Source organism: Pteropus medius, unplaced genomic scaffold (genome assembly GCF_902729225.1).
Source record: "Pteropus medius unplaced genomic scaffold, Ma_sr-lr_union100, whole genome shotgun sequence".
Lineage (NCBI taxonomy): Eukaryota > Metazoa > Chordata > Mammalia > Chiroptera > Pteropodidae > Pteropus > Pteropus medius.
This window is the reverse complement of record NW_024349800.1, coordinates 29,366,916-29,394,007: the sequence shown is the minus strand read 5'-3', so window position 1 is coordinate 29,394,007 and position 27,092 is coordinate 29,366,916. Positions and strand designations below refer to the sequence as shown.

Genomic DNA, 27,092 nt, shown 5'->3' with positions numbered 1-27,092 from the left:
CCCGTTACGTATACAAGGTTGTTTGAAGGTAATTCTGGGACGCCAAGCACCTTTAGTATGGACTTCCATTTAAATAATTGATTTGGTGTTATTTGACCTAAGATTTGGTTAAGCAAACACTTATTTAAATGAATAACTTTGATTTTGTTCTTGAAAAGCTCCTAATTCTAGTTTTTTCTATCTATGCACGAAAGGTTAAAGACCTATCTCAAGCTACAAGAAGCAAAGGCTGCAGAGCCAATCAGCAAGTTTCACAAAGCTATTTTGCTTGGCTTTGTATTTTCAAACAACCTTTTGATTACAAACGCTTCTGGGCCAGCAGGTCTGAAAATGGTTGGCACTTTAGCTGAATTCGAAGCCCTTGAAGCCCTTTTAGTCGGAGACCAGCTCATTACCGGAACCTCAGTACGCCATGCTAAGACTCAGCTTGCACGCACTTACTCTGAAGAGGGAACGTCGAGAGTCCTCCAGCCAATGGCTACACTTCTACTCTCAGCCCCAGCAACTCCAGGCCAATGGGCGGAAGGGTATCTTTTGATCCGCTACTGTTCTTTTCCAGCCAATCGGAAACGTTCTTCAAAAGCCCCTCTATAAAATGCACAGGCTCCAGGAAAGCAGGCTTCACTTCCGGGCGGCTGCCCAGGGCGGCTGCGCGTGTTGCCATAGCGACCATTTTACGTTAACTGGTTTGCGGCTTTCGCCCAGCTGGCGGGGAGGCCACGGGGCCAGCTTTTTCTTTCCCGACACCGTCTAGGCACCTTGCGGCCGAAAGGTCTTAATAGGGTCCGGGGATCTGGCCTAAGGTTCTGCGGCGCTCCGCGGGGGCAGGATGGCTGCGGAAGAAGAAGATGAGGTAGAGTGGGTGGTGGAGAGCATCGCGGGGTTCCTGCGAGGGCCGGACTGGTCCATCCCCATCTTGGACTTTGTGGAGCAGAGATGTGAAGGTAAAAGCCAAGAGCCCTAAGCGACAATCTCTCCTCGCCTCTCTCACACCAGCGGTCAGCAGGGAGGTGGACCCCACAAAACATCTTCATCTCTTAGGTCTCCACCTTTATCGGGCAGGTTTAAAGGTGATTTGTAGGAGGTTATTGCTGTCACTACGCCAATGTTTTCTTTCACGGGACTGAAAACGGGGCCGACACTGCCCTCCCTCAGGGCCCAAACACACGTCCGAAAAAACATTAAACTTTAATCCTGTGTTGAGTCTCATACCCATCCTGCACGTTTCTGCCCTGGGCAAGTGCACTGTTTGGGTGGGCTTCTTCAACAATTTCCCCAGTGACTTAGGAAGAGAGGTGTCAGTTTGCCTCTGAGTTCCTTCTGATCCCAAAAGTTGACCTCAAAGAGGGGCCTGTGAATACTCCTGCAGGCCCAGAACCGGTGATCCCGGTGTATTCTCTTTATTGAGCCTACTGACCCTCGGCTATACCAAAATGGGTGGTTGTTGGGGGGTATCTTCTACTAAATTAAGTATATAAACGTAGCATAATATTTCTTGTGAGAGAAAGGCACCTCCAGGTTCTGATCTGTTCACGGTTGGAGTTCTGCCTTCAGTCCTTGGAGACAAATTGGAGCCCATTCGCAGAAAAGGACCCAGAAACCATGCCATGTGAATGAATGTGATTGTTCAGCCAGGCAAGACTTTGAGGGTAGTAATATCCATGAATTGTTTGAATTTCTGTCTTATGTTGGAGGGATTAGATTTGTAAAGTTCAGTGGGATAGAGCTAGGGTCAGTGGGTACAAACTACAGGGAAACAAATTTCTATAAAGAAAGTGTTTCTTAACAATGTATCCCAGATAAATTAGCTTGCCTCAGAAGGTAATAAGTCCCCCAGGCACTAGCAGTGTTTGAATGGATCTGACAGTAATTAAATGGAGATTTTATAGAGGAATTCAGCTATCAAGTGGCTGGTTATCTTGGATGACCTTTTAAGAGTCCTTTCATCCCTAAGTTTTCATGAATCTGATAGAGATGCAATTTAGTTGACCACTGAATCTTTTCATTACATTCTCACTGCTATAATCAAAATTCAAATAATATATATTGTTTATACAGGTAATTTAAGAAGTTAAAAGTAACTTATTTGTGCTCTTTTTAAGAATTTAAAATGCTATTGTGAGAGTGATGAAGCATGTGGAATTCTGACCTCCTTTAGTAGAAAAAAGAAATTGTCGCTTTTTGATTTCATTTACCCCCATGGAGACTAGATGCTGAAATGGAAAAATATTAAACATTGTTCTTCTCTTTATCCCCAAACATCTAAAGTGGTTGCCCCTCTGTAATAATGCACCTGTAATTTTACAGGGAAGCAGTAATCGTCAACCTTCTAAACATGTAGTGTAGTAATTTGATTTCAGAATTAGCTGAAAACAGCTTCTGTTTTGCATGTAAGCCCAGTGTTATATACAGCAGATGCCAGAGGAAATGGAAGTAACATCCCAGTGACACTTGAAATAACAGTGTTTATACTTCACTGACTTGGGGTTGTCAGTGTGCAATTTTCCACCTCAGATAATTTAAAGATTAGTTTCGTACAACTTTGTGATAACAGCACTTATTTCAACAAACATTTATTGAGTGTCTTTGGGCCAGAATCTGGGGATAAAAGATGAATAAAACAAAATCTTTGTGCCTGAGAAATTTATAATTTAGTGGGGAAAAAAGGCAAATAAATGTAATTTAAATATAAAATAGCAGTTGCCATAATAAAGGTAGGGACATGGTGCTGTATTATAAGAGTTCAGAGGAAGGATCTAACCAGCTTAGGAGTTGGGAGTGGGTAGCAGCAGGTCATGAAGAATGTGCCACTTACAGTGTCTTGAAGAATGGTTGGGAGAAGAGGGGCCAGGTAAAAGCAAAAAAAATCTAGGACTGGCTTGAGCAAAGGCATGAGGGTTTGACGCACCGTGTGTGTTATATTTGGTGGTATTCCAAGTAATTTTGTATTGTTGAGTGCAAAGTTGGGGTTTTGGAGTAATGAGAAATGAGATTTAGGATCCAGTCTTGGAGGGTTTTGTCTGGCCTTCTAAGGATTTTGTACTTATTTTCTAGGCAAAGAGCAGTCATTGAAGAGTTTTAAATCCAAAATTACAAAAGTTAGTTTTGTAAAAAGTTAGTTTTATTAGTTTTCAGAAAGTAGTCTTTTTGAAAGATGATTCAAGGGAAGATTCAAAAAGCGTTTATTATTTACAATTCATGAATTTGTCCTGTTTCCCTAGTTAGGTTGTAGCTTCTTGAGGGAGTGTACATCTTTCTAATCTACATTGTTTCACATGTATGATCATTCAGTAAACATTTGTTTTGGTTTTATTTATTTTAACTTCTTTATTTATTGATTTTTATGTAACAAAAATGTCCTAGTCATTCTCGGTAAAATTTGCATCAGCAAAAGTCCAGTACAATAAAATAATCTGGAGCCTGTTGTAAAAAGAATTAATATTTAAAAACTATCGACAATAAAAGTTTATAAAGAAATCGTTGACTTATATTGATTGAAAAGTAGCAAATTAGTGTTTGTCTTACACATGAAGTAGATCTTAGGTAGAAAAAATAACTTGTTTACAGTTAACACTATATATACATGCACATATACAAATATATGTACTTGTAAGTACAGGTACAAATATCTATTTGTAAGACATAAAGAGTGGACTTTTATATTTGCATTAAGGAAAAGATTTATCTTTTTACACTATGAAATATTTTTCTCTTAAACTTAGTTTTTGATGATGAAGAAGAAAGCAAATTGACCTATACAGAGATTCATCAGGAATACAAAGAACTAGTGAGTATTTTTTTACTCATTTTAAAGGTAATTAGAATAATATTAATTTTAGCTTTTCTAAATTAAAAAAAAATGGATTTATTCATTAAAATTTTTTAATTTAAAAAAGTTCCATCTACCTTAATAATACTACCATTTGCAATCAGGCTCTAAGGGTTCTTTGAGCATCTCATCCTTATGACTTCTCTTATCTCTTCTCTAGAATCTAAGGAATGTATTTAGATCAACTATGTTAAGGGATCTTGCATCTAATCTTTAAATTTTATTCTTATTTTTCTGCTGATGCATCCAGGGAAGCGTTAATTATTGTTAGTCATGGTTGTTTTGTGATTTTTAAAAATGACTCTGGGTAGCAGAAGAGTTGTATCATCAAACTTCATAATCCTTACTTCAGTTATTTCTGGAAGAGGAAATAAAATTTCATTTGACTCTTCAAAAATTTTAACTTTTTGTTGTTTGCTTTTTCAATCAAAGACGTTGTCACTGCCATGTAGCATAATTTTATATTTAGATTAATAATTGCAAACAAGCATTTGATTATACTTCTCTAAACTCAGTACTTAACATAAAAACTGTCATTTGGAATTTTTTAATGTAAATTATAAAAGTTAAACTTTCTTTTTAGGTTGAAAAGCTGTTAGAAAGTTACCTCAAAGAAATTGGAATTAATGAAGATCAATTTCAAGAAGCGTGCACTTCTCCTCTTGCAAAGACCCGTACATCACAGGTTTTTGCTTTTGCGTTATTCTGCTAACATAGTTTTGACAAAAAATGCTCAGCATTTTACTTAAATTTGCTATGTTTGATTGTCAAAGTATAATATTCCAGACATTGTAAGAGTGAAAAGCTAATTCATCACATATGGGTTCTTTTTTATAACTACCTTTAGTAATGATAATTTGAGGCATTAATGAACTAATGCAATTAAAAAGGTTTCTGAACTCAGAACTATAATAGATCACAGGGTTTATCCAAACTACTGTTTTATTTATATAGATCTCTTGACAGTTTTGCAATTGCCCCTTTTTTAATCTTAGCAGATCCACAGTACACAGTTCCTGGGGCTTCAATCTCTTGGAACTACTTTTATTATCTTATTAGTTCTGCAGTACAGTGCTGGGCTGAAGTAAATATCATGTATTTATAATAAATATTTACTGAGGGCTCAGTCTAGCTGCTGTTTTAATATATATCAAAACACTTGTTATATATTATCTCATTTAATTTTCCTGACACTCCTAAGAAATTGGTACTATTTTACTTCTCTTTAGAAATGAGAAAACTTATGCACAAATATTTTAAGCAACTAGTGCAAAATCTACAGCTAAGTGAGTAGTAGAGCTGGGGTAGTAGTAGAGCAGAGGCTGAGGCTAGGGATACTTTACTACTACCCAAATAGCTTTCTTCTCAAAGAGTTGATTGAGCTTTCCAGCTTCTACCAAATGAACTTTATGTAATTCCTTAGATGATAGGATTGTCTATGATGTGACCCCAAATTATATTTTCAGCCTTATTCTCCTGTTATAGTTCTCCAATACATTACGTACTACACTACTACAGTCATTCCAGGCCCACTGACTCTTATAAGCATCCATGCACTTGGCTTTGCTGATGCTAATTCCTTTACTCTGGAATGTTTGGCCCCCACCTCCCCCTCAACCCCACCATCCTTTCCTTACCCAGAAAAATCCTTATCATCAGGGCCTGGCTGAAATATCACTTCTATTTTTTTTTTTTTAATTAAAATTATTGGGGTGACATCAAATAGGATTCAAGTATACAATTCCGTAATATGTCATATGTATATTGCATTTTGTGTTCACCACCCCAAATTAAATTTCCTTCCATCACCAAATATTTCACCTCCTTGATCCCTCTAAGTCCTCATTCTGCCTCACAGGGCACTTCTACATTTTTGGTACTCTGCCTTGAATTATAGTTTCTTATAAGTCTGTCTGCCTTATTAGATTGTAGATTCTTTGAGTTGTTTTTAGTACCTTTGCATTCTCAGCATCTAGCACAGAGATGAAAACCTAGTTTCTAGTAGGTAGTTCTTAGTAAATGTTTGTTAAATTATCTTTTTACTGTGGTTTGGAAGAGATTGCTTTGACTGTTTAATCCAGCACTTCCTTCTACATTTCTCTTTTGTACAACTTCTGCTCATTGAATGATCACCTTTAATTCTAGAGATAGAAAATCTTTAACATGACATTTAAAAAGATTAAATGTTATTGATATTCCCACAATAATGTAAACAAACGTGATTTTATTAGTTAATAATTCTATAAAACAAAAATTGTTTTACAGTTCACCAATAGCTTTTATTCTATATGTACCATAGTTTTAGTTTAAGGAATAAAGACCGGCATTATTTTCTTCTTTTTAGTGGAATAGGAAGAAATTGATTGAAAATTATTAACTGGTTTTTAAATTTCTTTAAGACATTGGTATTTGTTTTTATTTTCCTTGTTTTTCAAGAATATTTTCTGCTTTGCTTAATATTTGTCAGTCTCTTAATTAATGAGTGAATTGCTTTGTGAATAAAGATGTTCACAATAATAGTAATAATAGTAGACACATCCATCTTTTGCTTTTGTTATCAGGATAACTTTAAATTACTTGTGAGTGAAGATATCCAGAATTTTAAAATATTGTTTTTAGATCAAGAATAACATCTTTCTCTCTTGTTCTATTATTCAACACCTTTTAATTTATTTGGAGTGCATTGGTACAAGGAGGCAAGTCTGTTGATGCAGACAGATCTAGATTTGAGCTCTAGATCTTTCATTTACTAGCTGTAAGACCTCAGACAAAAAATTATTTTACAGTTTTCTTTTCTTATCCTTACTGATTCTGTTTCCACATCCATAAAATAGGGATAGCATCTACTTTAAAAGATTTTTGTGCAATTTAAGAGATAAAGCTCATAAAACATTGAGTACAATACCTGACATATATAAGGTGGTCTATAAAAGGAAGCGCTTCTTAATTATCGGTAGCTATTTTGGTGGTTGATTAGCGCTGTGCTAATTAGGCCAGGGTCATAGGTTCAATCCCCATGTGGACTAGTTAGCTTTATTCTTTTCTAGAGCAAACACTTAGCACCAGATACTGAATAGCAACATGATTGAATCAGCCTAAGATCATCACCATTACCAGGAAAATAGCTCAAAGCACAGCTATGCAGCAATCATGTAATCTGTATACATAAAGATCACAATGCTAAGTCCATTATGCCAATATGGGGTGCCTAAGAACAAACTCAAGAAACCAGTTGCTTGCCCTGGGTAAATTAGGAGGTAATTTTTATTTTGTTGTGGTTTGCCTGGTTTGATTTTGATTTTTAAAATAGCTGCCCACTCCTATTGAATTGTATTGCTAAAGCCAGTTTGGAAAATTCTTTTCAACTGGTTTGGTCATCATTAGGCCTAGACCGTTGGTCCTGGATACTCTTTATGTATTAAAGTCAGCAGCAGTAGTAGTAAGGGATTTAATGACCATAATCAGATGAAAAATCTCTAGTTTAAGAAAAGAAAAAAAAAAAAAACCTTTTTAAGAGCATGTTCTTCCAGTATATATGTGTGGTTTCTTTAAAAATGCTCATGACTCAGGATGCCTTTCTAAACCATTCAGAAAAATATGACAATATAATAAATACTGAGGTATTTATTATTTCAGTTGTTTTCAGTTGAATTTTGTAATTCTGTGGTGTTTTCCAATCTTCATTGCTTAAGATTTTTTGGTGAAGATAGAACTCATCACTAATATCTATGTATTGCAAAAGCCAGGGACTTATGTATGGCAAGAAACAAACAATATTTTTTCTTTTTTTTTTCTTGATTTGCTGTGACTTTTGTAAGGTAGATCATGGTAAGTAGCTATACCATTTTGCATTAACATTTTTAGAAACATTTGTAATAATAGTAATTTGGGAAAATTATGCTTTTTTCCCAGTAACTTGGATTGTTGAAAAGATTACACATATGGTGTAACTTTCATTTTCTAAAAATACACACAGGATAATTAACAATATTTTGTATGAGTGCTAGTAAGAGCCTTAATAATTAATAGCCTTTTTATAGAGCAGTTTTAGGTTTACAAAAAAATTGAGATAGTACAGAGTCTCTTAATATTAACATTTTTCATTAGTGTGATATATTTGTTAAAATTAATGTGTCAATATCGATATAGTATTATTAACTGAAGTCCATGGTTTACAATAGCGTTCACTCTTTGTGTTGTATAGTTCTATGGATTTTGTCAAACATAATGTCATGTTTCCACAATTACAGTAGCAAATAATTTCACTGTCTTAAAAATCCTCTGTGCTCCACATATTCATCCTTTTCATTCTTGCCCTAAACCCCTGGCAACTGCTGATCATTTTACTGACTCTAGTTTTGCCTTTTCCACAACATCATATTTGGATCATACAGTATGTAGCCTTTTCAGACTGGCTTCTTTCATTAAGTAATATGAATTTAGTGTTCCTCTGTTTATTTTTTGTTTAATAGTTCTTTTTATTGCTGAATAATATTCCACTATATGTATGTACCACAGTTTGTGTTTACCCATTTACCTTTTGAAGAACATTTTGGTGGCTTCTAAGTCTTTGGCAGTTATGTGTAAAGCCACTATAAATTTTCGTATTCAGGCTCTTGTATGTACATAGTTTTCAGTTCATTTGGGTAAATATCTAAGAACGAGATTGCTGGATCATATGGTAAGATTAAGTTTATCTTTATAAGAAACTGCCAACCTCTCCTCTAAAGTAGCTGTACCAGCATAGAGAATATAGTCGATAGTATTATAATAACTATGTATGGTGTCATATAGGTACTAGACTTACTGGGGTGATCACATATATGGTATATAAATTTCCAATCACTGTTGTACACCTGAAACTAATATAATATTGTATGTCGACTGTAACTTAAAAATAAATTGAAAAAATAAGTAAATGAAGTAGCTATATATACCATTTTGCATTTTCACCAGCAATGAATGGAAGTTCCTGTTGCTCCATATCTTCGTCAGCATTTGGTATTGTTAGTTTTTTGGATTTTAGTCATTCTAATAGATATGTAGTGGTATCTCATTGTTTTCTTTTGTTCATTTTTTAATTGAGTTGTTTTCTAATTTTTGAGTTGTAAGAGTTCTTTGTATATTTTTGGTAGAAGTCTTCTTTACCAGGTATGTGTTTTGCAAATATTTTACAAAATTTTCTTCTGTGGCTTGTCTTTTCATTCTCTTATCAGTGTCTATCACTGATGGTTTTTTTTTTCCTTCCCTGATTTATCGGTTTTCTTTCATAGATTAGGCTTTGGGTGTTATATTTTAAGAAGTCATTGCCAAATTCAAGGTTATCTAGATTTTCTGTATGCTATCTTATGGAAGTTTTATGATTTGTTTTTTACATTTAAGTCTATGATCCATTTGAGTTATTTGTGAAAGGTGTAAGGTCAGTGTTTAGATTCATTTTTTGCATGTAAATGTCCAGTTGTTCTCAGCACCATTTGCTGGAAAGATGAACCTCTCTCCATTCGACTATCTTTGTTCCTTTGTCAAAGACCAGCTGACTGAGTTTGTATTGGTCTGTTTTTGGGTTGCATTCTTTTCCATTATCAGTTCTTTCACCAATACCATATTGTCTTGATTTGTCATAGTTTATAGTAAGTCTTGAAGTCAACTAGTGTCAGTCCTCTGACTTTATTCTTTTTCAGTATTGTGTGGCTATTTGAGGTCTTTTGCCTTTCTATGTGAATTTTAAAATCAGTTTGTTGATATCTATAAAAGCACTTGCTGGGATTTTGATTGAGATTGTGTGAATCTGCAGATCAAATTAGGAAGAATTGACATGCTAACAATGTTGAGTCTTCTTATGTACATCTTGTGCATATTATTTTTAGATTTATTCTTATGTACTTCTTTTTTTTTTGTGGTGCTAATGTAAATGATATTGTGTTTTTTTATTTCAAATTCCAACTGATCACTGCTGGTGTATAGGAAAGCAGTTGCTTTTTTTTTTTGGTATATTAACCTTATATCTTGAACCTTGCTATAATTGCTTATTAGCTCTAGGAGGTTTTTTAGTTTGTTTGATTTAATTCTATGGGATTTTCTACAGAAAATCATGTCTGTGAACAAAAACAGTACTCTTCCTCTGCTTCTATTTTCTGGAAGAGATTGTAGAAAATTGGTATAATTTCTTTTTTTTGAAGGATTCTTATCTGAGTGTAGTTTTTCACATGCATGTTCAAATACATGTATATGCTGATCTGAATCTTGCAAGGAGGGGTGGTAAAATAGCATAGAAACTGAGTCAGTTATATATTCCATAGTGGACCTCCAAATTATACCTTTTTTCTCTTTAACTTGAATCGGTATAAATACCTTTACATCTGTTCTGTAGGCTATGCTATTCATCTTCTGCAAATAAATATTTAATCATTATTCTTTTAAGAAATAATATGAATCTGTAATGTTTCTTCAGAGTTTAATTTTTTTTTTTTTTTGGTAGAGAATTGGTATACTTCATTAAATAGTAGAATTCACCAGTGAACCTAGCTGAGCCTGGTGCTTTCTATTTTGAAAGGTATTAATTATTGATTCCTTTTCTTTAGTAGATAGGTTTATTCAGATTATCTATTTCTTCTTGTCTGAGTTTTGGCAGATTGTGTTTTTCAAGGAATTGGTCCATTTCATCTAGGTTGTCAAATCTGTGGACATAGAGTTGTTTATAATGTTACTTTATTATCCTTTTAATATCCATAGGATCTATACTGAAGTCCCCTATTCATTTTTTATATTAGTGATTTATGTCTTCTTTCTCTTTTTTTTTAAGTTAACCTGGCTAGAGGTTTATCAGTTTCATTGATCATTTCAAAGAATCAACTGTTAGTTTTTAATTTTTTTAATTGATTTTTTGCTTTCAATTTCATTGATTTCTTCTCTAATTTTTATTATTTCTTTTTTATTCTTACTTTGAGTTTAATTTGCTCTTCTTGTAGTTTCTAAGGTAGAAGCTTATATTATTGATGTTAAATATTCTTTTCTAATATGTATTCTATGCTATAAATTTCCCTGTAAAGTACTACTTTGGTACAAATTTTGATGTATTGTCTTTTCACTTCCATTTAGGTAGAAGCATTTAAATTTTTTCTCTATGACTACTTCATTGACCCATGTGTTATTTAGATGTGTGTTGTTTATTCTCCAAGTATGTTAGGTTTTTTCCAGCTATCATTCTGTATTGATTTCTAGTTTAATTCCATTGTGTTCTGAGAGAATACTTTGTATGACTTCTTTTAAATTTATTAAGATGTGTCTTATGGTCCAGTACTGTCTATTTTGGTGAATGTTTTGTGTGAACTTGAGAAGAACATGTATTTTTTTTGTTGTTTGAGGAATGTCAATTTGATCCAGTTGCCCGAAGGTGCTGTTCAGTTTAACTATGATCTTACTGATATTTTGCCTGCTAAATCTGTTCATTGCTGATAATGAATATTGAAGTCTCTAACTATAGTAGTGAATTCATCTATTTCTCTTTGCAATTCTATTAGTGGAGCAGCATAAGTGCATGAAATCTCTTGTACCTTTAAAAACTATGGTATGATTTAACTCTAAGCAGAGATAATAATAGAGTAACCTCAGGCTAAGTGTGAGTATGTTTGAGTGTCTTTTAAACTTATTTAAGTCATTCTTAAAGGCTCAGTGTTCATTTTGTTATTAATGTTTTTTTCGCAAACATAGATAACATCACATTTGCTTTATCTCATAATCTTTTTTTAAAGTAGTTTGACATTTCAGTTAATTTAAAGGATAAACTACTTGCTAGTTTTTTTTAGTAACTCCCATATTTAGTTCTTCTACCTGCGCTTATTGGAAGCTCTTAGGAGAGACGTGATCCATTTCTTTGGAGCAGAAGAGCCCGACTACTTTAACGTGTTAGGTTTAGCACAACATTGATATTTAACTGGCCTCAAAAGGGCCAGAAAAATTACTTTCATAGGTACTTTTCAGTTTAAAAAGTACTTTCTCATTTTAATTTTAACACCTAGCCAGAAAGTTATTACTGTAATTCCTTTATTCTCAAATGCAAATTTTTCATATCATAATATCTCTGTAATGAGAATACATTTTATACTTGATGGCCTGCTATAATTTAATTGGCAGGTTTTTTTTTTCTTATTGGCACATGAAATAATGGTTTATTTTACGAATCTATGGAGTCTTAGATTCAACAAAATACTTTATTAGTTATTATTATTATACTAATTTTCAGATGAAGAAACTGAAGCTCTAAATGATATGTCCAGAGTCACATAGCTAGTTCATTAAAGCTGAAAGTGGGCTTTTGATATCAACGGCTCATTCTTTCCCAATGTATCAATGGTTCTCAAACTTTAATGTTATAAGAATTATCTGGGGAGATACATGGGCAGAAATTAGATTCATTATGTCTAGGACAGGGCTCAGGAATATGCATTTAACAATCCCTCTTTCCTGTATCCTAGAACACAATTTGAGAAGACACTTTGAGAAGCCCTGCATTATACCTTTAAGTATTAACTCAAACTCAGACTTGCTGAAAGCTCTAGTTGACACATTGCCCTCAATAGTGATGCCCTTCAAGTGTTTGTTAATGATGAGGATGATGTACTTGATATTGCTAATAAGAAGTTGAGGAAGCCCTAGAACAAAGTTATGTGGTGGCATAATCCCATAAAGGGGCCCTGACAGACATGACTAATTTATCACAGAGGCTGCCCACTATTGTTTTCAATACTGAGATCTGGGCTGCAAGTTTCAAACACACATGAAGCTCATTTGCCATCCCCACCATGGGCCTTTTGAACAGTATATGTGAATTTAATGGAAAAGAAACTTTTTTCCCCACTTCAGTTGACTCTATAAATGTCATAGAGAGCTGCTTTTGCACTTTGTTTTGCTATACTGTGGTTGTCTAGGATGTGAGCTGGTTGCTGCAGGAAGGGCTCCTTCTTTTTTGCTTAGAGCTCTTTGATGGAGCTTTCGTTGAGGTGTTTCTGACATTATTGATGCTGCCTACCTGGTGAACAGTAACACACCCTTTGCTGACTGCACGAGTGGTCAGCTTTTCCATTAATACCATGTAAAGCTTGAAATAAGATTTTAGTAAGATGGATAAAATCTGAGTGTTTTCTTTTGTATTTTCCTGTATTTCAGATTTTATTCTACTTATTTTTTTTTTAGCTTGGGAATTGGTTTGCCCTTTGATATAGCAGTTGTTCTCTATAGTTAAGGAAATGTTAATTTGAGTACCCTAGAGTATATACCTTTACTTAATTTTTCTAATTTTATTATACTTCAGTTTCATACAGAAAATGATTTTACATCATAATGTCTAACTATCCCTCTTCCATGAAACTTTCTATGTATAGGACAACTACAATTGCATTCTCACATTACTAATAGCTCATTTCACTTATTTTCCATACTCCATTTTTGGCATTTACTTTCATTTGGTACTTTTATTAATTAAGGAATACTTTCATACTTACTGATTTATCATTAAACAGTTAATTTCATGTGACAGAATATAAGCCAAACAGATTAGGCTGAAAAACAGATACTTTTTTTATGTCTAATAAAACAATGTACATACTTTAATTAAAAAATACTTTATTGCTAAAAAATGCTAACCATCATCTGTGCCCTCTCTCAGTGAGTCATAATCTTTGTGTTGGTGGATGGGCTTGCCTCGATGTTGTGAAAATGCAGTATCTGTGAAGTGCAATAAAACTGAGATATACTTGTAGTTTTAAAACTTGAATCTTCATTTAACTTCCAGGTTTCTTTCCACAGGCCATTTTGCAACCCGTGTTGGCTGCAGAAGATTTTACTATCTTTAAAGCAATGATGGTCCAGAAAAACATTGAAATGCAGCTGCAAGCCATTCGAATAATTCAAGAGAGAAATGGTAAAATGTTGAATTTTAAATCTAAGTGCTAAATGCATTTTTTTTTTTTTGCAGTGTTGACTATTCTGATTCTAACATGTTCTTAAATGTAGCTGCCTTGAATAAATTTATTTCAAGTTTGAAAAGTCTGTGGCTGACTTAAGAGATTCAGGAGTGTAAACTTTCTGATCAGTGTTTGACATCTCAAAGGCAGACCAGAATTCGATTTAATGATGTTTTAGGTTTCAGAGAGCTTGATTTTTCTGCCCAGCCATTGTGGTTATGAAATGCAATATTTTTGAGTGGTCACAGTTACTGTTTAGAGAACGTGACTATTCCTATTCTAACTTTCCATTGTTAAGGCTCTTGTAGGAGACAGTGGTTCTCAAGCTTTAGTGAGTGTTGAAAGTAGTTGGAGGGCTTATTGAAACACAGATGGCTCTCTTTCAGTTTCTGCAGTAAGTCTGGGGTGGGGCCTAATACTTTGCATTTTTAACAAGTTCACAGGTGATGCTAAAGCTGCTTGTCCTGGGACGGCACTGAGAACTACTGCTCTAGGGCAATAGATAGATAGGGTTGCGCCACCATCAGGTGGAAGAGAAGACAACTCAAGCCCTAGTAACTTTGGCTTTATCTTTTACCTGACTCTACCTAATCTCAGTTTCTCTCTAGCGCTTTCTGTTTTTGTTCCTTTCTTGTGCACTTGAACTATATTTGACATCTGAGTTTCTAACCATACTTCTTGTTATTGTACCATCTCCTTTTCAACCCAGATTATTATCTGTGTTTCAGATTTCTGGCTTTGGTAACATGACCTTGATAACCTACGTGTTCTTTGCTCAGTAGATTGCTCCTGATATTCTTTACTGTTTGTACTCTTCAATGATTTGGTAGAAGACCCTTTCTTTGATTATTTCTTGAAGATATGAGGGTTATAGTTTAGTTCTACTGTTTGCTTTTAAGGGCCTGGAACATGCAGCAATCGAGCTTCTGTTGTTGCAGGGCAAACATTAGAACGTGGCAGGGCCCTTGTTGTGGATTCTTCTCTCATTTGTCTGATGTGAGTAGAGACTCTTTCTCTTCGAGCCAATTACCACAACTATCCCCTAAAATCCTAAGATGCTTTTCACAGCAGGTAAGAGAGCTGTTGTCTGTGGCTAGGAGATGACACCACCTTAACCCTGAATGATGCATGACACTGTGCAGTTGCTTTAGTGTAAATAAGTTTGGAAGAGTCTCTTTCTCTTTGTCTTTCTACCATAGTTTGCTTTATAAAATTATTATGAATTTTTCTGAAACTCTGACCTATAGAATAGAGAATTTGGATAATTATTTTATGTTAAAATTGTTTTGGGGGATTAGTTTTAATAAAAGAAATAATAAACTTGAAATTGGCACTCTATAGTTTTCAGTTTCAAATGTAGCTGGAAACTTATTTAGATTTTAATAGAAAGGGAACAAGTATATATAGCTTGTATCTGCTGGGTGCCTCAGGCTGCCATTAGCAGAAAAGCTCAATGAAAGTGGCCTAGGCAATAGGAAGTTATTATCTCACAGAACAAGAGATCCAGAGGAAGGGAGGGAAGGAAGAGAGGTCCAGGGTTGGTTAATTTAGTGGCTCAGTAATGTTATCAAGGTTGCTGACACTTTCCATCTTTATACTCTCCCATTCTCAAGATCTCTCATGATTGCACTCTGGCTGCATCGAATGCAGACTCAATCGTATCTCATGAAGAAAGGGATGTTTCTTTCTGTACATCTCTTTTTGTTAGCAAGACAACACTTTCATAGAAGGCCCCCAGGAGTTTTCCCCATAGGTCCTATTGATCAGGATTAGGTCACATGCTTTTATTAAACCCTTCAGCAGGGGAATGAGACCATTATGACTAGCTTAAACCAATAATAAGTCACTCTGGTGGGGTGAGGTAGGGCAGAACCTTGCCTCAAAGTAGTTAGTTGCCTGATAATTGCACAAACCTGGCTTATATTAGTAAGGGAAGGAAATAATATGGAATGATGCTGCTTCAAACCACAGAGTGGGACAGTTTACTTACATTAAAACATAAACTAATACTGAGTTTCTGCCATAGAACTTTTAATACATGTATTTAAGAATGTTGCTTAACTTAGATCCAGGAGAAAGGACCTTAGACCGATATATTCAAAATTGCAGACGACTTACAAACTGTCTTCGTGGTGAGAAAAATTCAAAAGCTGTCTGGATCCTTGGTTGTACCTTATCAAAGAATGCAAATCAGAGCATTATTTTGATGGTTTTGAAGTATTACATACTGTTACATTGTTCTTTCCTTAGTTCTTTTCATTTTCCATACAAAGTTTATTAGGAGAATACTAATTGTAAATCTTTTGAGTTAGCAAAAATGTACTTAAGATTGATGAGTTGTATAGATGTTAGTTTTCTGATGTGATACTGTACTGTAGTTTTGTATGATGTTACCATTGGGAGAAACTGGGTAAAGGGTACATAGCATCACTCTGTATTAGTTCTTGCAACTGTATATAAAATTGCAATTATATCAAAATAAAAGTTTAATTAAAACATTAAAACATCGGGGATTAGAATAGTAAAGCTACTTTAGAGCAGATCCAAAACCTATAGTCATATGTGGGTAATGAAATAGATGGTAAAAATTAAGAGACATGCTAGTGATATCATTGGAATATATTAATTATGGATATGAACTGAACACTTACCACCAGTCTGCCTGCTTATCAAGAAGATATAGGTGATAAAGCAAATTAAACCAACTTAAAATTACTTGCCATGAATTTTTTTATTTGCCTTGGGCTGAAGTTGGTTCTGCCCGGGTTTATAGTTATTAGCCCAATATCTGCATAGAAGCTTTGAGGGCAGAGATCGTTTTGTTCACCTTTATATTCCCCCTAAGTGCTTATTAGCACCTGGCTTTTTTGCATGTAGTAAGCAGGGCTCTTTTCAGTAGCATTTGTTGTAGTTTGAATGAAGAGTATTAATGTCCTATTTCAGTGAACACTGTTTTACATTTTATTTTATAAACTCTTTTCCCATTTAAGGGATGCTTTTGAGAGCATAGTGTCATTATTAGGAGCTTATTGATTTCAGTGGTATATACTCAGTATATGATTATGGAGGATAATAGCTTATATTAATTTTCATTATATATAATTGTTATTTTTAATAGGCAATACAAATAAGAGACATTTCTAGATAAAACTGTGTTTTGTTTTGTTTTTTTTGGTGGGGCTGATTCCCTAAAACAAGACCATAGTTAAAAAGTAATAGCTTAGAACATTATTTTAAGTGACAGATCTTTAAGTTAATTTGTACGTCTTAATGAACTAGGATAGTGAGAAAGAAATGTTTTCAGATGAGTTGATATTATTCCATGTGCTCTTTGGTTTTGAACAGGTGTATTACCTGACTGCCTAACAGATGGTTCTGATGTGGTCAGTGACCTTGAACAGGAAGAGATGAAAATCCTGAGGGAAGTTCTTAGGTATCCTTCTTTAATTATTTTTTGAATGAATCATTATAATATTATAATATCTGTATGTATGCTTTTTGCCCCCAAATTATTAGAACTAGTGAAATATTTAAATTCTCTATTGAAGACCATGAAAATGATTTATTTTGTTTGTTTATAAGTACGTATATATTACATTTCTTAATGGACAGAAAAAATTATTTTCAGATGACTCATACCAGATTAACCCAAATGGGAAGCTCTTCTTCCACTTCCAACATGGGAATAGGAAACTAACCACGTGAGAACAAGATGCAGTAGACCTAACCTGATGCCCAGAAAGGGGTGTAGTGGCCTGAGCTGACTAGGAAACTCCATGGCTTCTGGATTTCTGTATTGGAGGTGGCTCAAGCCACATGTCTCACAGTAGGAAGCTGGACATCCAGATTCCACAGACTGAATAGCTGACTGGGTGACAGTTCACCTAACAAGGGAGAGAGGACAGTAGGAGGTGCCTGCACCAGAAGCCTGTCTTTTCCTGTCTCCAGTTCCATGATTCTCAGCCAAATGCCTGACATGGAGTGTGCAGCCCACTAAAGCATTTCTTTTTCCCTTGGGCCTGTTTTCCCTGACCCTTATGAGAGTTTTAGAAGAGGTAGGCAACTGCAGCACCTAATTTTTAAATCTCCTGTGAGAATGTGTGAGTTCAGGGCAAAAGGATACCTGCAGCCCCTGTGCTGCCTGCAGGATAGAACACTGGCTTTTGGGGGCCCTTCTTCTCTAGCTGTAACCACACACATGGCCATCTCCTAGCATTCTGTTGTTCCCCCACCCACCCACCTTCACACCTTGTTCCCAACTCCAAAGTGAAGGGAGAGGATGGGCCTAGTGGGGAACTGTGGAAGGCGCTCGAGGACTCACTGCTTAATTCCAGGGGATTTGAGTGGTTTTGGGGAGGGAGGCAGGTGTGCGGGTTGAACCCAGCCTTTTCCTGCCAGATCCTACTTTCCACGGCAGGGGCAAATGGGAACCTTGAGTTTGCAGTTTTAAAGAGGTAAGGATATTTGGTAATAGATTTAGAAGACTGGTGAAGTTTTGACGTGTACTAGGTGCTTTCGTTGGTTGATTGGTGGTGTGAAAATGATCAACATTGTACTTTTAGATTTTATTTTCCAAGGGCTTTGGAGGGTAGTTTACTACTGTATAAGTAGTAGAGCTTAGTTATGAATGCGTAAGAGAGTTGTCCTGGCTATGTTCCTAAATCATACTGTGTCAGTGAGCAGTTTACAAAAGCTGATAGAGCTTTGGCATAATGACTTCAGGAGGGCTTTGTGAAAGCTCAGGTGCCACTGGAAAAACTAGAATGTGGGGAGAAATGGATCTTATTGGAAGGGATGTAACTCATCTCTCTAAAGAGAGAGGTCAAAGTCTCTATTAATGGGATTTGCCATTCAAATTTGGATTTAGGATTTCACACCTGTTGATTTTTGTTCAGCTAGGGGTCATTCACATTTCTAGAAGAAATGAGTAAACCTGTATTTTATGTTACTATGTTATTAATTATGCTGTATATGCCTATGTATGTCTTTCTCAGTTGACTGTAAGCTGCTTTAAGCAAAGCCTGTTTATTTCCATCTTTGTTTCCCAAATTCCTTGCACATATTATAATCTTAGGTGCGTTGTTGCTTGTCGAATATTCTACCTTTTCTACCTTATTTTCTATATTTCAGAAAATCAAAAGAGGAATATGACCAAGAGGAAGAAAGGAAGAGAAAAAAGCAGGTGCTTTTCATATAACAGAAGTATTTCATTGTTGTTATCTCTAAAGTTTAAAAAGACACTTGGTTTTTGCTGTTAAAATTTAAGCTAATGTGGAACTACACAATTCCTCAGATTATTCATATTATCTTGGCAATTCTAAGCATTTATATTTAAGTTTATAACTTTATTCACTTTATAATTCGTCCAGCAACCTACATGTAAATTTCCAATAAAGACAGATTATTAACTCCAAAAAACTGTAATACCATTCATATTTTAGGGGATTCCTTTTAAAATTTTCCCTTAATTCTACAAATAAAAGAAGCTTAAGAAAAATATTTTACTTTCCCACTCGCCTAGATTCCTTTACTGTTTTGTAACAGCAACTGCAGTTACTACTGAGGAGTCCCAGCAGGCTTCAAGGTTATCAGCCTGAAGCGGAATGATTCAGCATCATGTTCCCTGCCATACTCTTCTCCATTAAAACTACTTCCATAAAGTATCTAATCTTTTCAAAGGAAAAATTATAAATATATCTGGCTGAGGTTCCTCTGCCCTGTTCTAGCTGCCTCTCTCTCCACATGCCTCTCTCTCCACATGCCTCTCTCTCCACTTTTTCCTAAATCTCCCTGAAGGGGAAGGAAACCTAATAGAAACTCAATCACTTGAAAGTCATTTTCCATTTCCCCTTCAGTCACTATAATACATGCTTGTATCATTCACTGTCTTGGAAAAACCTGTTTCACTCCAAGCACCCAGTTAAGAGCAGAAGAAGAAGATGTTTTAGGGTTAAGAGGTGATTCATATATCTTTGAGTAAATCATCTTTTAGTAAATTCATAGATATTAATATTTTTTTTTATATATAAGGGTATAGAGCAGAAACCAGTTTAAAACTTATCAGAAGACAGTAGTATTAACTCTCTAATTTATAAACAAACTATATGAGGCTTCTTGAATAATATGTTTTTAGGGGCATATGGTTTTTTTTTTAATTCTGTTAACGGAAATTTTTAAACACAAAAGTAGAGTTGACAATAATAACGAATTTTCATGTATCCATCACCCAGCATATAGGGGCTTATGATTTAGATATTCATGAATTACCTAATAAGCTGCATGGATTTTCCTCTGTTTTTAAGGAAAAATAAATGATCAGTTTACTTTAATTCCTTCCAGGATTTAAATGATGTCTTTAGTTTAAATGTACTATCGCATTTTAGAAATGGAAATAAACCAATTTGTGGCTTCAGGAATATCGTAGTAGTGGGATATAGATAATATCTAGTGGAAAAGCAACTTATAATTCAGTGGTTTTATTTCTCTTAGAGTATTTCTTGGTGTCTTGCTCAAGGTCACATGAGTAGTAAGGTGAAGCTTGAGTTTGAACCCACTTCTTGCTAAGTCTAAAGTCCTAATCATACTAGTTTGTTACTGTTAGCACTACATGATTTGAAATGAGAATGTTTACCTACCTCAAAAAGTAGAAGATATAAAATACTGGAAACATCTTAAAAACTTTGGAAAAATAGAATCTTTTGTCTATTATTTAGTAAATTGTAATTCAATGTCTTTGGATCCCTTAAGTAGTAAATTAGTCAAAATTAACCTAAAATGTCTTTTTAAATTATATTTTGGGCTCCTGAAGTTATCAGAGGCTAAAACAGAAGAACCCCCAATGCATGCTAACGAAACTACAAAAATGAATAATTCTCAAGGGGATGGTGAACATTTTGCACATCCATCCACAGGTAAGCCTGAAGTGTTACTAAACTTTCTCTAATAATATGAATACATAAACATTGTAAAGAATGTGTTACTTTCTTAATACATACTTAACCTTCAAATCCTCTGGGAGGGAGTATTGAATGGCCATTGGTATTTAAAGCTCTTCATGAATTTAGCTAAAGAAGTTGCAGATAGAAAATACCCAATAGACAGGGAAAGTGTAGTCCCCAAATTTCTAAGTGAAGTTGGAACCCAGAGCAATGCGCAGATTCCTTGAGGGAGCCACCAGCCTTTGGTGCCACAGCTGTAGCATCCAAGATAGGTTCACATAACATTTGATATTCTCTTCCTTGACAATTATATGGTGCTTGTAAATTAGAAGCTGAACTTGGAGAGATAATATTGTTATTTTCCTAATGATTAAAGCATAACTAGAAAATAAGAGGTAGCCACTTTATCCAGATGTTTAGAAACTATTATTGAAAGCAAAATCAAAGAATCCTTGTGGGAAATGTTAGTAGATGAACTTGTTCTATATGCAGCAAATCCACTTTCAGTATACTCTGATTTCCTTTATACAAAAATAAGTAATTTTGAAATAGAAATCGAATGATGATCATGAATGGATTCCATTCATTTTATCATGGAGTTCTATGGTTTTAAATAAATATCTTTTTCTTGATTAAACAAAGCAATTCTGTGAGGTAGATATTATGATCCTCCTCCTTCTTCTTCTTCTTTTTTTTTTTTTAAGAAATTCAAGGAAATTGAGTAACTTGTCCAAAATCGCTGAACTCTTAAATGTTGAAACCGTGATTTATCTTGGTCATCTGACTCCAAATCTTGTGTTCTTCTACACTGTAGAAGAACTTTTATAATTGAGATAAGATGTACTTGATATTTACCCATTGATTTTAAGGAATTATATACTTAGTCGATCAAACAATGAGACATATGAAACAGGAGCAGATTTATGAAGTTTCCTTCCTTTTACTTCCTCGCAAATTTAACCATTTTTTTTTCTTATTCTGCAGATTCTGAGTAGACTAACCTCATTTGAATTATGTCTGTGAAAGCACCTGCTTTAGATTTGTCTGAGCTCTTTTATAATTTGCTGGCCCAAATTTAACTGTTTTATATAGGCCTATGCACATATACTGTTTAAATTTTGCATCTGACATAATTTGAATAAATTTACTTTTCCTAGTTCCTTATCTGTTAAGTGACGCTATAGAAAACTATCTCAAACCATGTATAACTCAATTATGCACATTAGTGGCACAGAACAAATGACAGTTAATTTCAAAAGTAATGATTTTAATTTTCAAAATATTCTATCTTTTTTAAAGAGTATCTGATATTCCAGGAATCACTTCATACAAAGTAACAGAAGTCCATTATGAAGACCTAATTTAGGAGGAATAAAGGTGTTCGACTTCCTGTTTATCTTTTGCTCATGTCTTTCTCAGGTTCCTGTTAGAAATGGATAACATCTCTTCTCAGATTGACACACAGAGTTGCCAGAGATGTGATGATCTTTCTTTAAACTTGCTGGCTTTCTGATTCTCCATTCCTAGAAATCAGGAGGCTAAGTATTTTGGCCTCAAGTACTTTCCTGTCTAGGTCTGAGTTAGAATATACAAGATGTTCATACCAACTAACTCACAGCAGAACTATCCAAAGCAAGTATGTAAATTGAATATAAATGCTTGTGTGCCTGGGATCCCCTGCCTCAGAAATGAATTGAATTGTCCCTTCTCCAGCTCTTTGGTTCCACATTTGGGTGCTAAGCCTACCTGTGCTTAAAGTCACCATCAAAGAATGGCATGTTTAACTCTGTTTGCATATTAGGACCATCTTGTTTAAGCTCATCTTTATTTCTGTAGCTCTCTGTCTACAGTGGTTGGACTGTTCAAGCGCCAGCCTCACCTCTTCCTGGGGACTTCCCTATACTGTCCAAGAATCTGAAGAACGTTTCTTCTTCCAACCTCCCTAGCACTGCAGTTAGTCCACTCACCCCATGCTAGAACACTGGTCCTTTGGCAGGTTTCTTGCTCATGTAGAATTCAGGTTTTACTGTGCTGGGAAAATTTTTAATCATTTGGAAAGATATATGTCATGTTCTCCTATCATGCTTTAGTTCTTGGCATCATTTTTATGAGTCTTTGCTTATTTCTGCTGTTTTTCATAGTCCATTGTACTTACACTGAAAATGGTTTATTTTTTTAAAAAATCACCTATCTTATAATAAAAATGGCTCAGAAAAGCAGTTAGCATGTTAATCCTGTCTCTTGGCATAGTCACTAAAAAACTGGATAGAACTGAGTGCTCATGTTATATCTGCTTCCAAGTTCTACTTATTCTTAATGTATTGGTAGGTTGGTTATCTTCAGTATGTATTACAAAAATTATTGGTATTACTGGAACTTATTTTTCTGCTACAAAAAAACATAGCTTTAAATTAATTGTTCTGAAAATGTAGGGTTGCTTACAGTTTTTGCCTGTAAACAGAAGTGTGGAAATCAATTACATTTTTAGTAAGAGATTTTAGTGCTGTTTATTTGGCATATGTTGAAACTTGTATTACATTATAGTGTAGTTCTAATCTTTAGATAAGAATTATAGTATCAGATAGCAGGAGTTTGGTATTTGTTGAAATGTCATTATACATAAGAAACTGTAGTTCAGGCTCCTTGAAGAGAGAGACCATGTTTATTGTTCTCACTCAGGGCCTGGCACAATGTGGGCACTGAATCAGTGTGTGTTGATTGAATTGATGTGAGAAAAAAACAAGTATTATTAATACTAGTTCATTTTGGTGAATCTAGCCTAATACTTAATATTTATTATAATCTAATTGGTCTCTATCTAATTACTGCCAGAAGTTAAAGTGCATTTTGGTAATCAGTCAGTACAACCTTTGGCACGAGAGCTGGAAATGTTGCCTGAAACTTCCACCCTTCCACAAAAAGGCCTGAAGATTCCTGGCTTTGAACATGCAAGCATTGAAGGACCAATAGCAGTAAGTAAAAAGAAAAAAAATTACTTTTTAAGAAATGAGCAAAGTGACAGTACTAGGAACAAACAGTGTCAACAGCCATTCACTTGGCTTTTGTTGTGATCTTGAACTCAAAATTCTAATTGTATCAGTCACTGGGTATCTGTGCCACTTATTATACAGACTTGAATTTAAAATAATTCCTTCTCTTTTTTCACCTAGAATTTATCAACACTTGGAACAGAAGAACTCCGGCAACGAGAACACTATCTCAAGCAGAAGAGAGATAAGTTAATGTCCATGAGAAAGGATATGAGGACTAAGCAGATACAAAATTCGGAAGAGAAAGGAAAACCTGCTGGTGAGGTAAAGGTATGTCTAGCCTTAGCATGTCAAATTTGCAAATATAGAATTCTCAAAATCAGAGTATGTGCAAGAAGGCCTTGATAATGAATGTTGCTCATTGATCCATTCATAATTTACCTCCCTGCTAGTGTAGCACCTGCTAATCTCTTTTCTAGGAAGTGAGATGGTTGTGATGATTTTATGAGGTAGAAATAATAGCAGTTTCATGATAAATTTATTATTTCTTTCCCTGCTCTGAGTGCTTAAGGGTCAGCAGTCTGTTTTACCTGAGCCTTTGAAATATTTTATCAGAGAGCAGCATCAGCATCCTAGTAACCACCTCCAACAGGCTTCCCCAAGAAGAGAGATTTTTACAAAGAGATTAAGGAAACTCAGTCCATGTGTGACTTTTAAAAAAAAATTATTTACTGAAAATGCTCTTTTTGTTTGAGGAAGCATGTTGGGAATTTGAGACAAATGAACCCATCTTATACTGTAGCCAATTTTTTTTTTTCTTTTTTTCTTTTTAAGGAAATGACAGAGAAACCAGAAATGACAGCAGAGGAGAAGCAAACATTGCTAAAGAGGAGATTGCTTGCAGAGAAACTTAAAGAAGAAGTTATTAATAAGTAAATTTAAAATCAATTTTGCAAAACAGAAGTTCAAATTTTCTAAAAATAAATTATTTAATCCTTACACTGAATCCATTAGTCTCAGATACTTCTGTTTGTAAATGCAAATATAAACTCTATTAAATATTTAAGGTAAAGGGTGTTGGGGAAGGCACCCGGTTATGCTGACCAGTTTAATATAAATTTATGAATAATGTCTCGTGGAAAGAAGTATAGAAAACTAATTGATAGTGCATTCAATCATTCAAATGTGGTTACCTATTGTTTCTGTTAAGTACTGTGCTAGGTACTAAGGATACAGTAGCCAACAAGATCAGCATGGTCCCTGCCTTCATGGAGCTGATGAAGGAGGCCCAAAAGCAAAATGTTTGAAGGGAAAATGTACAGTGTTACAAGCAGGGCTGGTCATACCTCCTTGAGAAAGTGTTTAAGCTCATTGGAAGACTAATTGCAAGGAGAAAGGGTGAATAAAACCACTCAGGTCCTGTAGCAGGAAATTATACTGAGGAGTTGTCAGTATGACTAGTGTATGTGTTGGGTGAGGAGAGAGGGTTAGCATATGAAATTGGAGATAGGTGGGATACTGATTTGTAGGGCCTTATAGGGAAAGTGAAGATTTAAAATTTTGACAGTGGGAAGTCACTGAAAAGTTTTAAAGTAGAGAAGTTACATGATCAAAATGTTCATTTTAAAAAGATGACTGCCTGCTGTATGGAGACTATTGGGTGAATTAGAATAGTTGTGGGAGGACCAGGTATAAGGTAATTCAACGATAAGAGTAGTTATCTTAGGCAGGTAAGATAGTTTTTATTTTAGCATCTTAACAGTTGAGGCAAGAGCAAACAGTACTTGGAAAATAGATGGGGGCAGGGGAAGGGGTATTAAAAATACTCAAATTAGAAAAGCTACTATTGAAACAGATAATAGGAACAATTAACTGAGCCTTTTGAGGAGAATGCTGTCATGAATAACAGGTTTTTTATATATGAAGTGATCCTGGATGGTTTTCTGTAGTCTGTTTGCTAAAAGATAACTGGAATATGGATGCTCCTTTACTTACAACGGGGTTATGTCCTACTGAACATCATAGCTTAGCCCAGATTACATGTACTCAGAACACTTATATTAGCCTACAGTTGGGCAGTTACCTTGAGTTTCGTCTCAAGAGTAATTGCTGCCTTCTGCTTCACACCAGAAGCAGGAGACACAGATGAGTGTTTTGTAGACATGATGAGATGCAAAAAAGGAAACAATATATGAAAAACACTGGCAACACAGTACACTTTATAGAGTATTGGTTGTTTACCCTTGAGATCATGTGCCTGACTGGGTGCTGTGGCTTGCTGTGCAGCATCACTTGAGTATCATACCATGTATTACTAGTCTGGGAAAAGACTGAAATTCAGAATTCAGAATTCTAAGTATGGTTTGTACTGAATGCGTACTGCTTTTGCACCACTGTGAAGTCAAAAAATCATTAAGTTGAATCATAAGTTAGGGACTGTCTGTAGTAGAAGACATTCCACAGACATATCCTCTTTTTTCTAGTTCTGGACCAATCCTGAAATTTAACTTATAATTCCATTCTACAGTTGTAAACTTAAAAGATACCAAAATTAGTTTAGCTCCAACCTTCAACCTGCAGAGAAAAACCAGTGTTAATTTACATTTGTTACATTTTTGTCACTTAGTGGACAAGAGGAAAACTAGTGATTAAAACACAGAAATCTGTTTCATGTAACTTTTTATTAAAAATAGTTTTTATATTGGATACATGTTTACAGATATATTGTTTATTGGGGTAAACAGATATACTTTTAAGAGAACCTCAGGCATACAAATGTGGGCTCTGGCTTGCTTCACTGAGTGAAGATAAAGATATAAAAATCCTGATCTACCTGAGGGTAGCCATTTAAATAAGAGCAGCTGTGGAATCATAAGTTTTTCTTTTAAGGGATATTTTAAGTCCCGTTCTATCATTGTGGATGAGCACATGTACCAAGAAAAGTGTTATCCTATAATTCAACAAAACATTCACATTTCTGCTATAAAAAAAGGTTCCTATGACAATGATGATTTAACTGTTTAAGACTCATGGAAGTTCTTCAGAAAGGAAAATTAAAGAAACTCTTCATAAGTATAAAGGTAATAACTTCCTACCAGAACTTAAAATTACTTAATCAGGAAGAGTCGAGTAAATAGAGAAATGATTTAGGCCTGGGCTTCTTAGATTACAGGAGGAAATTCAGTAAGAGCTAAGAGGGAAGGGGCTTGATAAAATTTCCTTGAAAGAAAATGTATTCATATGGTAATGTTACTGATCTTGGTTTAAATTATCTTGAGTCATTGCCTTATGAGGTGGAAGGTCTTTTTCATTATATGTACCTGTAATCAAAGAGGTGGTAATAGCCCTATGTTGTGAAGCTTTGGTGCTGGGA

At 34.8% G+C, this 27,092-nt stretch overlaps 1 protein-coding gene across 1 annotated transcript; it reads left to right on the top strand.

Annotated features, from left to right (window-relative positions):
* The first annotated feature begins 627 nt into the window (after nt 1-627).
* CFAP36 (cilia and flagella associated protein 36) lies at nt 628-24,725 on the top strand. The gene is made up of 10 exons (XM_039887144.1): nt 628-944; nt 3,723-3,787; nt 4,413-4,514; nt 13,634-13,748; nt 17,137-17,224; nt 18,922-18,973; nt 20,600-20,702; nt 23,562-23,701; nt 23,900-24,049; nt 24,554-24,725. The coding sequence occupies exons 1-10, from the start codon at nt 830-832 to the stop codon at nt 24,653-24,655; spliced, it is 1,032 nt and encodes a 343-aa protein (XP_039743078.1). The 5' UTR covers nt 628-829; the 3' UTR covers nt 24,656-24,725.
* The last annotated feature ends 2,367 nt before the right edge of the window (nt 24,726-27,092 follow it).